At 38.1% G+C, this 11,817-nt stretch overlaps 2 protein-coding genes across 2 annotated transcripts in view; one reads left to right on the forward strand and one right to left on the reverse strand.

Annotated features, from left to right (window-relative positions):
• LOC145499475 (glyoxylate reductase/hydroxypyruvate reductase-like) overlaps positions 1–9,585 on the forward strand; it is a 16,243-nt gene extending 6,658 nt beyond the window's left edge. Inside the window, exons 6-13 of the mRNA XM_081478991.1 lie at positions 482–570; positions 1,317–1,397; positions 2,290–2,322; positions 2,850–2,921; positions 3,655–3,718; positions 3,852–3,909; positions 4,424–4,496; positions 4,792–9,585. Of these exons, the coding sequence (XP_081335117.1) occupies positions 482–570; positions 1,317–1,397; positions 2,290–2,322; positions 2,850–2,921; positions 3,655–3,718; positions 3,852–3,909; positions 4,424–4,496; positions 4,792–4,913 (592 nt within the window). The 3' untranslated portion in view covers positions 4,914–9,585. The remainder of the gene's footprint in view (positions 1–481; positions 571–1,316; positions 1,398–2,289; positions 2,323–2,849; positions 2,922–3,654; positions 3,719–3,851; positions 3,910–4,423; positions 4,497–4,791) is intronic.
• Positions 1–11,817, reverse strand: part of LOC145499825 (histamine H2 receptor-like) — a 116,540-nt gene that overhangs the window by 8,506 nt on the left and 96,217 nt on the right. The window lies entirely within an intron of this gene.

Raw genomic sequence — 11,817 nt, forward strand, 5'->3', positions numbered from 1 at the left:
TTTGCAGGCTTGGGTTAGAGCTTAGCCTTCAGTATTTCCTAGCCTAAAATGTTAAATGTTTCTTTGAGCTACTTGATTTTAATGTCTTTTATTTTGGTAAGATTTTATTTTAAGGATTGAAATAATTTATTAGTTTAACTTAATAAATAGTCCATAAATCTGGACATAAATATAATGAAAAAACCATTCTAAAGAATTTGTTCACTTGTGAAATACTTCAATACCTTTGTTCTCCATTCAGCTCTCCCTTGAGTGAAAGAAGAATAGAAAATATATTTAGTGCAAAATACATTAGAATGCAAGATTTAGAATGCAAAGCACAGAATGGCCTTTCTTGTTCAGGATGAACAAAATAATAGTGTCAGGTTAATCAACTTCTGCACCCTTACCATGTCTACCATCAATCGCCCCCCCCCCCCCCCTCTTTCTAATCTGTTTCAAGTAATGCTCACCCTTATAAATATGTTGCTGTTGTTTTTAGTGGTGGGTGGGGCACATGGAAGCCACTGTGGATGTGTGGACCAACACTGACTGGCAGCACTGTAGGAATCGTTGGATTTGGAAGAATTGGTCAGTAGTCTAGCCCTATAACTCTCAAATTTCTCAATGATGTATAAATATCAAACTAAATGTCTCAATTAATTTCTTTATTTACAGTGTTGAAAAAGAAACAGTGTAAAAGGAGTGCTCAATAGCTTTCATTTGAAATGGTCATGCACTGTATGGTTTCATCATTCTGAAGGTTTTAAAGTTAGAACCACTATGTACTCTTCAGCAGCATTTATTTAAATGCTCATAATAAATGGCACTGTCAGTAGCCTGGAAACAGGATCCCCTAGAAGAGCATGGGGTATATATAAAAGTAGCCTACATGTGTATGTGCTGGGGTGAATCTTGGGGCGGGGGTTCGAAGGGGGGGGGGGGTTGATTGAACCCCCTAAATAAAAAAAAAATGAGACATTATCACACGCTGACTTGGCCTCAGAATGCTGGAACTCACATTTTGGAGGACCTCAATTTTAAAATTTTTATGGGGGAGCCTTGTGTAAACCAGCTGAGCATGTTTCTTCTTAGACAAGCTTGGCTTGCTCTATAACACAATTTTGCTCTCACTCTAATCCCACTAGGGGCACATGTATGTGCCCCTTGTACTTTTTGATTCAAGGGATAATTAAGAGAAACATCTTTTGCTTCCAACAAATTGTTGTTCAAAAATTTCTTGACTGGTGATTTCTGTACCTGCTTGGCATCATTGTCTAATATGCTATTTATAGTTTGCCATGCACTGCAACAATGTTAAATTTTATTCCCTTTAGGCATAGCTGTTGCACAAAGACTAGCTCCATTTGGTGTTGCGAGGTTTCTTTATTGTGATGTCCACAAGAAATCAGAGAGCGGTATGACTGAAATTGCTTCCAATGGTCTACAAGATGTACATTAAGTAACAATATTGTGACAATTTATTGGCAGCTGCTCAAAATCTACAGGTTATCCACTAAACAACTGATAACAAAAACATTCAAGATCTCCATATTAATTTTGCCTTAGTGTTAGAACAACGCCATAAGCATCGTTATGCCTTAAAACTACAGTATTGTGTTGACATAAGAGGATTTTTATCTTTAGTTACTGCACCTTTCAATAACATGCTGACTCGAAAATTCTAAGCCCAACCAACAAATGTTTTTTTCCCTACTGTAAATCAAATGTTTGGTGGCTACTCCCAGCTTCTCACCACTGTGGAGCACTGTGAATCTTCCGACACATCTGTCATGTTGTCTGAACTGTGCTCAACGATTTGTTTACCATGCACTCGACAGTAGTTAATGGAAGCTGGTAGGAGCCGCCAAACATTTCATTGACGGTAGCAAAAAATGCATTTGTCAGTTGAGCTTTGAATTTTAGAGTCCGCATGTTATAGAAAGGCGTGGTAATTGGTTTGAAGATGCTTAACTGAAAATAGACTGAAACTTATTCTGTGGGTAATTATGCTTACTGGACCTCGCTCACTCTCTCAAAACACATCTCTCGTTCATCCAATAAGGAATTGCCTCACTAGTTCTAGAGACTTCTTTACTACTGCTTACGTTTCATAACTTATGATATTTGGAATTTACATTGGGCAAACTTCATTTGTAATAAATGATCAAATGCAGTTTTCAAAATATTATATTTAAAACTAAAAATAAACCTAAAAACTGTTCTACAACTGTGAATACCACCTTATTTATTCCTGACTTTTTAAGTCGTAAACCTGACTCTGATTGTTGTGTTTGAATTTCATTTCAGAGGAAAAGTTGGTATCACCAAGGGCGGAGCATGGTAAGCTTTTCAATGTGAACTCCATATTCAAAATGGTGCAGACTAATCTAAACTGTTCTGTCAAATTATGCTAACCTTTAATCTTTCTTTATACATGGCGGAAATTCAGCAAGATTTACAAATACAATGACTATAATCTATATCTATACTAAAACTAATCTTATCATTACAATTCATTTAATATATACTTAAAAATTATTTACTAATAGCAAAGCCGTTTTCCATGAATGCCGTGTATCTACAAATATAATTTGCAAACGATATTTGCAGACCGGTGACGTTGTGGGTAATTTTATGTCTAAACCATAGCTTGAGAAGGGTTTAAAGATGAGGAAGTGCCAACTTATACCAACATAAAATGGTTGTTGTTTTATTATTTTCATTCATTTGTTTACCAGTCAATCAAATTACGTTATTTTGGTGTCTAGACCACAGACCGCTGGGAACGTGAGATAAAGGAATGCCACGTTTAATCCAATGTATTTCATTGGTGTCTGTTTCATGAGTGTGCTATTTTTATCTTTCAGTTGATAAGGATACGTTGTTCAAGGAGTCTGACTTTGTGAGTGCTCACACTGCTCTAACACCAGAAACAGCAGGTAAGAAAGTGCGTTATTAAGAGCTCATATCTTCTTGAAATTCACATCCAAAATGTGAGAGACGTACACATCTTCTCCGTTATTGTGGTGTATTTGTCTATTCATCTTTTAAAAGCTGAGTTTAGTCCAACAAGACTGTTACTCGATGTCTGAAAACAAAACTGCTGAATACAAAAACCACAGAATCCACGCGTTAAGTTCCTTCTCCTGAGTAATGGACAACTTACATCCCTTCTGGCATGGTTATAGCCCCATCACCAGTTAATGGAAGCTTTAGAGCGGTTTTCATTTGAGGGTAGAAAAGTAATTGGTTTTGCATTACTACACTACACGATTGGCTTAAAAAACTCGCGCCACTTTTTCAGCCAATCAGAAGTAAAACTTAAACCACTAGCAACTTGCTCGCACACGTTTTCCCGCGCTTCGCGTCAGCTACACGTATTTACGATGGGGTTTGATTGGTTCATTGACTTGTTTGTGTCCTTTGTGACTGCCAAGAGTGATTGCTTTTGTTTTGGTTTTACGACACTCAGTATTGGAAAGTGCTCTTAAGGGGCTCTTAAGTATACTGCGTTTTTGGCGGGAAAATGACTGGCAGCGGCAAAGATCACGTGGTATATCATACCAGGGAGTGGTGTCGCATACAAGGCATAAGGCAATTGTTTGTGGTAAAGTGCAGTCAATTGTGTTTTGGTTTGGACGCAATGATTTCTATTTTTTTTTCCAAATATAGGAATGTTCAACAAGGATGCTTTCTCCAAGATGAAGAGTAACGCAGTATTTGTTAATACCAGCAGGTAAACTTCCACCAATTTCTTCACCAGTATGGTTAAATCAATGTCCAGTTATGTTCTGTTCTTTTACGTTTACAAAGTAGACATGTTTTACACGAGACACCACTTGATGAAAACTCCTGTTTCCTTTTACCAGGGGTGGAGTTGTAAATCAAGATGACTTGTACGAAGCTCTCAAGACTGGCCAGATATGGGTAAGATGGTGTCGGCCAAGATAAACTTGAACGATGAAAGAATATCGTCCCTGAGAATTGGTTACATTCGCTATTTTCATCAGAGGCTGCTACACAATGGTAACGTTTGTGAAACCTCTCATGCAGGCTCTCTTGCCTTTGTAGACCTCTTTAGCTTTGTGCACTATTGCCCATTTCAGATCATGAAAACTGCTCCTCTATATGTTTGGAAATAAAGCACTCATCTGTCCGTAAAAGTGGTGAAATTCGACTGAAAATAGTGGCAAGTGTGGCATTGCATGATCTCAAATGCATCAAAAAGCTACAACGTTAAACACGTCCATCATTTTTTGCAACAAAAGTAAACAGCAACTGCAGAGTTATTGCCATATTTTGAAATACAAGAGAAACAGAGCCAAGAAAAGTGAGCTAAAATAACTAAATCGCTAACCCAGCTTTGTTTCTGTGTGGCCAGGATCTGTTTTTTTTTCCATGTCATTGATTTGTTTTTGTTTTTCTGTTTGTTTTTCTTCAGGGGGCTGGTCTGGACGTGACAGTACCAGAGCCTCTTCCAACCGATCACCCGCTTTTATCTTTGAAGAACTGCGGTAAGATCCAGGTTCTTTTGTAAAGCAACTTGATTACTATAATAGTCACAATCGGTCGTTCAGCTAACTTTCGAGAATCTTCGTCATATCTTTGGGTAACTTTGGGATCATCGAGTATCTTTGGGTAATCTTCAGGAGGTCGTTAGGAGTGTACCTACGTAGGAACTTTGCACTTTATTCATTTTTGGGGCTCACGTGACATAAAGGCTGGACCACGCATGTATTATTACTGTAATGAAAATATGAAAAGTGAAAAACTAATAATTTTTTGTTTTTGTTTTCTTATTTACTTTAGTCGTTCTTCCTCACATTGGCAGTGCAGAGGATTCTACCAGGGAAGCTATGGCTACTTTAGCTGCAAGAAATCTCCTGGCTGGATTGGCGGGTGAAAGCTTACCAGCTCAAGCTAAGCTGTAAAACTTTATTTCCTGACCAACCTAATTCTAAAGAGATCGCGAAATTCAATTGTAACGGGAATCAATTTGAAGAAGTTTTTGGAAGTGTTAGGCAATCAAACTGAAGTCATAATATTTTTGTATCTTATATTCTAAGAAAACAATCAATCTATTTAGTTTAGGAAACGGCCGCAAAGCGTGCATGATGCCGTGGGCTTTTGAGTCATAGAGCACGAGGGTGTTGTCAGAGTGATGTGTATTTAAATAGAATAGATAAAGATAAGTTAAGGGTAGTGTGGTTTATATGAGCAGCTATTATTTGATTGGTTTACGCGATGGGAGATATATAACAGGTAGGTAATAACTACAGTTAACTGACTTGCAAGATATGAAGGTTGCACGTTATTTACTTACTTCCTTGCATTTTTGTATTGAATCGTCCAGTGAAATATAAACGATATGTCAACCTTTTCAGCGGGAAATAAACCTAGTCAATAAGAACCTATTTGACCTGCAACGGTCCAGTAGTCTGACTGTTGAGCTGCGTTTGGTTTTCAATTTGAATCGAAGCTCTAGAAGCAGAAGTATCGACTATTCTGGTTACATATAGATATAGACTTTTTTCTGGTTAGGTAAAATCTTCAATTCTGGATAAATAAATGACCAAGTAAATCAATCTATCGATCGGTCTGTACATTGAGTCTGTAAATTCAGGTTAAATAAATGAACAATCAAATCAATCTGCTGATCAGTCTGAAAATTCATTACAAATTAACCCCATTTTGCCATGACTTACACTCTTATAGACCATAGAGAAAACACCAAAGAACGTTGAAAACTCAAGTGGAATCTTGAGAGGAACGAGGGGCTTTACTGCAAAAGTTTTATGTTTTGTGGTGACATTTCTGCGTTCTATTTAACGATTAGATTATGAGCTTGAGGTTACGCGTAGTAATCGAGAGCCAATATCTAATTATAAATCTACTCTCGAATAACCACGACTAGTTAACTATCTAAATCCTCCTCACAGACGCTTCGAAAAGGTAAACAAGCGGCCGCCACTCACTATCTACTCACTATCTATAAAAGAAAGGATAGTGAGTAGCGTAACCAGTCAGAGAACGGCATTCGTGATAGAACACTGGTAGATTTATACTAAAAGAAAGTAGAACGTTCAAAGGGGCAGTCCATTTTATTTTGGTTTTTAAAATAAAACTGAACATTTGCTTGCAGGAATTATTTTTTTTCAAAGTTGATATTAGGTAACATGATGCCCATCAATGCAAAAGACGCAGCCAGGTCACAAGAACAACAACTGAAAAAACGTTTCCGACCGTCTCCTTGCTGTGCGTTGGTGGTTACATCATTTTTCTGGGCTATACTCTAGACACCAGTTGTCGACCAGAGAGCGAACGAGACCTCTGTTAGTCAAATTCGATCATTTGAGTTCCTAGTGTCGCACCTCGAGTCTCTCTCCCTGACAGCGCAAGTTTGACATAACAAGGAACTCTCGAGAGTTCCATTGTAGGATAGATCAACCTGGGCCACATTAAGATGACTAAGATGCGATAAGAATGACCGGACGTAAAGCACCAAGGAGCTCAAATGGCAGCTAGGCATGCGTAATTTAACCACAAGTCCATTTCGTTTGCAGAGGCCGCGATCCTTATGTATAGCACCAAGAAATCGAGACTTCTGGGTGAAATCGGAGGGTGAGCCAGCATAAGTTAGAACGGACACTCTTTCTGCGCTTGTTCAGAAATCGTTGAACTTGATCGCATGCGCGGTTGACCAGAAGTCGGATATTTTTGGACTTACCAATCAGGGCGTTCTAGAGTCACTCCCTTCCTGACCGCTGTTCAAGGGGAGCGAAGACTCTGAATATGAGCTCGTTAAGTCCCGAAAAGCTTACGCAATACCTGTCTGTTATTCATCTAACACGCAACAGGATTTGAATTCAGGTAAATTCGGGTTGATAGAGCTTCGTGACAGAGTCTAGAGATATCAGACTGAAGCGTATGTACAGAAGCAAGGCAATAACTCAGTTTTCGAACTGAGCAAATGTTCCTTTGCATGCTAATAACCTGACGAGGCAAAAAGTTGAGAATTAAAAGCCAGTGCGAGGAACAAATGAGATATTGTTGTTCTAATTGCACTTTTGTGGTAGGAAATGACTTGATAACTAAGTTGATGATTCGCCTGAGGGTTTCTATGTCATTAATCTTAATATTAATAGCCGACAGACCACAAATGTGTAACATGTAAATGCCTTTTTTGGCGACTGTTCACGGTCGGAACGAGCCGGGCGTAACGTAACATGGGATGAATTGTCGATGGCCGTTTTAATTTTGTTTTCGTATTTCTGGATGCAAGGAAAAGACGCCTCTAAGTAGCAGTTTCCCCCAAGAAAATGTACGACTTTGCAAAAACTTGTAAAGTGAAAATATAAGTGGAAACAGGAATCTAAACTATTTAGTCGAAAGCAATTTGACAGTCCCGATATTGATTTAAGGTCAGGCTTTTACTTACTAAATGACAATGATCAGTTTTGATTAAGCTCGAAACTTTTAAGAGTCTCTTGGTATGTCTGTTGTACAATGAGTATGAAACAAAGTCTTAGGTTACCGACAATCTGGGAAACAACCCCCATATAAAGGTATAATATCAGTCTTATTTTCATAAGGAAACATACAAGCGCTTCAGTGACTTTTTCAAAAGAAAACCACCGATATTGCCAATATCGCTAGCTCATTCATGATAAGAGATGTCTTCCTAGAAACTAGCTCTATTCAGGAAACAACAAATAAACAAACCCTTGATCGATCATGACTTTTCAAGCTTTCCAATTGCGCGGTTGAAATGTACTCGAAAGTCGAGTAAATTCGACATCGGGTATACGATCGTGTGAGAGAGAAACACATTGTCTGAGTCGAAGAATTTGTTAATGGTTTGATTGTGTAAACAATATAAAGTCGACGATTTTGTTCAGCTCTTTAGTTCCTGCCCAATGATGGCGTCCAAGTGTCGGCTGAAAACTAAGGTTACTAAGGAGACAGAATTTTACTTTTCAGTTTGCTATTTTGTGTGGCGAGCTTTGAGTAGTTTGCAATACTTTACAGTGGTTGACAAAGCTCAGTTTCAATATTTCCGTAAAGGCGTTTCTCCAAGCCGGCTGGTGTATATTGCGAAATATTCATAGTTTGCTTCGCTGATTTTAAAGCACTTGAGTTTTCAAGCACAATATTGGCGATGTGCTTCGGTTGTATAGCTTAAATATACTCGCCGTAAGTAATTAGTTGAAGGGTCCTTGAAATGAAGAGGTTATTGAATCGGTGGCACGAAACGGACTATAACTGTCACAGGACAGACAAAATTAAAGTGATTAGTGAATGATACCAGCATTGGTAATTGAAATTAATCATCGCGTAGAAAGAGAATTTTGCTTAATTGCATGACGCTTCAAAATCGCTGGTGAGGAAATACAAAGTGTACACCATATTGCCTAATTAGTCGCGTAAAAACCCGGTGTTATGTCTAAGGAAGAAACATGATTGCCGGTCGTTCGTAATATCGCTGACTCACCGTTAACAAGCATTGCACTAGAGCGAGCAATTTCAGTGTCCAGGCGGGCCACTAGCCGCCATCTTGAATCTCTCGAGGTGAGCGGGACCTGGGGAGAGTTCAAAAATCGTGGTTTAGTTAGTGGCTTGGCTCGTTGCCAACCGCAGTAATCTAATACCTTGACTGTGTTGTAAAAGTTTGTAAGGAATTCAAATCGATCGAAAGCTACGTCTGTTTTTCCTCCGAAAAGCTACACTCAAGTTTGAAAGCCGCTTAACTGGTGTCCTTTTCTGGTCGCCCTAGCAATTCGGTGAACCATTTCTAGGTTGTTCGTTTTAACTGGGGTCACGTACCAACTGACTCTCTTGACTATTACGTGACTGAAAGTTATCCTAATTATTGTGTGACCGGCCGTTGAATAACAAAAATATCTCAAAAGAAGCGCTGGAATTAATTGGGGAAAGACATAAAAACGAGACCGCTTTATTGCAGTTTTCGAAGAGAACAGACATATTGCTACCGAAAGTTAACCTTCTTGTGAAGTAATTAATTCTTGAAATAAGTGCAAGAGCTATTGTCTGAGTCAAATGTCTGAAACTTTAGAAGATTATTCTGTCATCCGAAAGGAATTCGTGAAATAGTTATAGGAGCTATTGTCTGAGTTTGAAGTCTGAAACTTTAGGTTACTCTGTCATAAAGGAATGTCAATGCAGAAAGAAATTTCGAGCCACAGCAATGGAGCCAACACTAAAACGGCGCCAAAGTAAGTCCTGAAGCTTAAGCTTCTAACATTTCTTTTCTGTGGCTGTTTTGAGACCTTTTGAGGTACCCAGCCGCCGACAGATTTTGCAGCAAACTTCAGTGAAGTGGGAAGTAGGGAAGTCATATGTGTTTTTAAGAAGGGAGCATTTCCTTTCAATAATGCAGCTATAATGACAATTTTTGATTGGCAGGTGACTCCTTGTGAGTTTGTGGCGTTTTAGATTCAACTTTTTGCAGTATTTCGGGAAAAAAATTGAGAAAATTTGAGCTAAACGCATTAAATTAGATGGGTTACTTTCAATTCTCAGATCCCTAGCTATCTGCCATCACCGCGGATAAGCCCACTACGTTTACTTAAAAAAAACCAACAAGTTCAGTTTAGATGGTATCTTAATCCATCAAATATTTTAGCTCTTTTGAAATTTAAGAAATTATTCATGATAATGAAAAATACTTAATTAACGTGAAAAGCTGTGTTGTCGCGAAAAAGACGTAAAATAGCGTTACATAAAATAGCGCCGGCTGAACTGGTTAGGGTTAAATTTCTCTTGCAGAGTGTCTGGGTTCTTGAAAGAAAGTTTCTCTTTTCGCTTGAGAAGACGCCTGAACTTGGACTTGGCTATTGAATGACAAGCTGTTTTAAAAGAAATTTAACCCCCAGTAGAGTATTTTGAACTGAATTTCACAACAGGAAAATCACACGTATGCGGTCAACAACGATTTCTATAAGTAAACAATGCTAGTATTTTCTCTCAACATAAGTAGAAGTTTAGAAAAAACAATTTATTTTGAGAAACTTTAAATAATTAAACACTGATTTGTCAGGTTATCGGTTGCATGATACCAGAGGGGAATTTCGTATTACTATGATTCTTGGAGAAAAGAAATTTTCAAAGAGAAAACAACCCTGTGAGTCTTTATGTGTTACGCCTAGCTAGACTTAGCACAACACTCGAGTGAAAGTTGATAGTCGACCAGTTTGTAACGAATGGTTAAATATTTTCCTTAACTGAGTTTACGAAGCGAGGTCAAAAATTCGATGAAGTATTTTTGAGCAAACATTTATCAATCTCTGTTGGAATAGAGAAACAACTTAAGCTTCAGTTATACAGAGCATTTTTCGCCCAGAAACTGAATGCCTGCATGTTAGACGTTTGTTGAACTTGTCACTAACTTCGTCTATTTTCTTTGTCACTAAACTTGGCTTTCTGTAAACAAAAAAAGGCTCACAGATTGTCCCACATCACGTGTAAGCTTCTCGCCACAGTAAATACGTTTTTCTGTTATTCGTTGTATATTCATGCTGGAAAATTTCCTGAAAAACTTCCTGTGTTCGGTGGTAAAGCAATATCTTACAGAAGGAGACAGAATGACTGTGTTGAAAGTCACACCTGTGTGATTTTCGGAGACACAAGGTTGTGGTTCAGTCGATATTTTGCTAACCCGAAAAAGAGCCACGACCATCTCCGCTCCGATAATCTAGGGCCCTCGAGTATTCCTGGGCAGGCCACAGCATTTCAACGTCCCTCTGAATTAGAACTTTCTAAGGAAACAACATTTCTTGTAAAGGTGAGTTCTTGTATAACAATTAAATATGATTTTTTTCATAATACACAACGTAAATAATGCGTATTATGCCACTTAATACCTCGCGCAATAAAAGCGTGAAAAACGTGCTGATTTGCAGTTAAAGGCAAATGGATTATATTCTTTTTATCTGTCTGTATTCTTCGGATTTTCTTTGCTTGAGTGATTTGGCGTGATGTATTATCAAATAAAATGAAACCTAGCGGGTATTTTAGGTAAATCGCAAAGACATTGGAGAAGATTGGTACAAGTTACCAGTTCAGTGTACACCATAAGTTGCAATCATAATATTTTCGCGCACTTTACTCTCAAGTATTCAGTTACTGTATGCAGAGTGAATTTGAGTGAAAAAGTCTCGAGCTTTATTTTACACAGCCGGCCCGCAACTAAAGGAAACCGACCGAGACTTCGTCTAGATACTAGACCATTTTGTTTATTACAAATTCTGTCACCTTTTGGCTCAAGCTCTCAACCACAAGAAAGGTTATCACAGAGCAACCATTAAGTGTTATTTACTCTAGCACCAATATTTACTAAAAATAATGTGGGCCACCGGTACATGAAGTTATCAAATTCGCTTAAAAACAAACGCGCAATTTTTCCTTTAAATTTTAGGATACTTGATCTTGCCTTGTCCATAGCATTTGGTGAGATCTACAACTGCGTTTCTAACTTTGAACACGTGTTTTCAAACTTCGAACTTGTCCGAAATGTCAATTTGCTAATATTTTCCTTTTGTTGGCCTAGTTAAATTTGTCCCGCTTCACTACATTTCTCAGACAACTCAGAGACGAATTAAGCTTTATCAAAACATTTCAGTTGTGTTCTTCTACTTCTTTTTACACTAGGACGTTTAAAAAAATATCATGAAGGGTTTTTTAAATCGCATTTTTCCAATAAGTACATGTCCGTTCTGTAAATCCTGTACTTTCGGCCCCAGGAATTAAAATAAACAGTTTAATTGTTTCTGAAATACTTCTTGAGTTAGCCCTGGTTCCAGAACGTTAAGTGATCTA

The sequence above is a fragment of the Orbicella franksi genome, chromosome 10 (genome assembly GCF_964199315.1).
Source record: "Orbicella franksi chromosome 10, jaOrbFran1.1, whole genome shotgun sequence".
NCBI classification, from domain to species: Eukaryota; Metazoa; Cnidaria; class Anthozoa; order Scleractinia; family Merulinidae; genus Orbicella; species Orbicella franksi.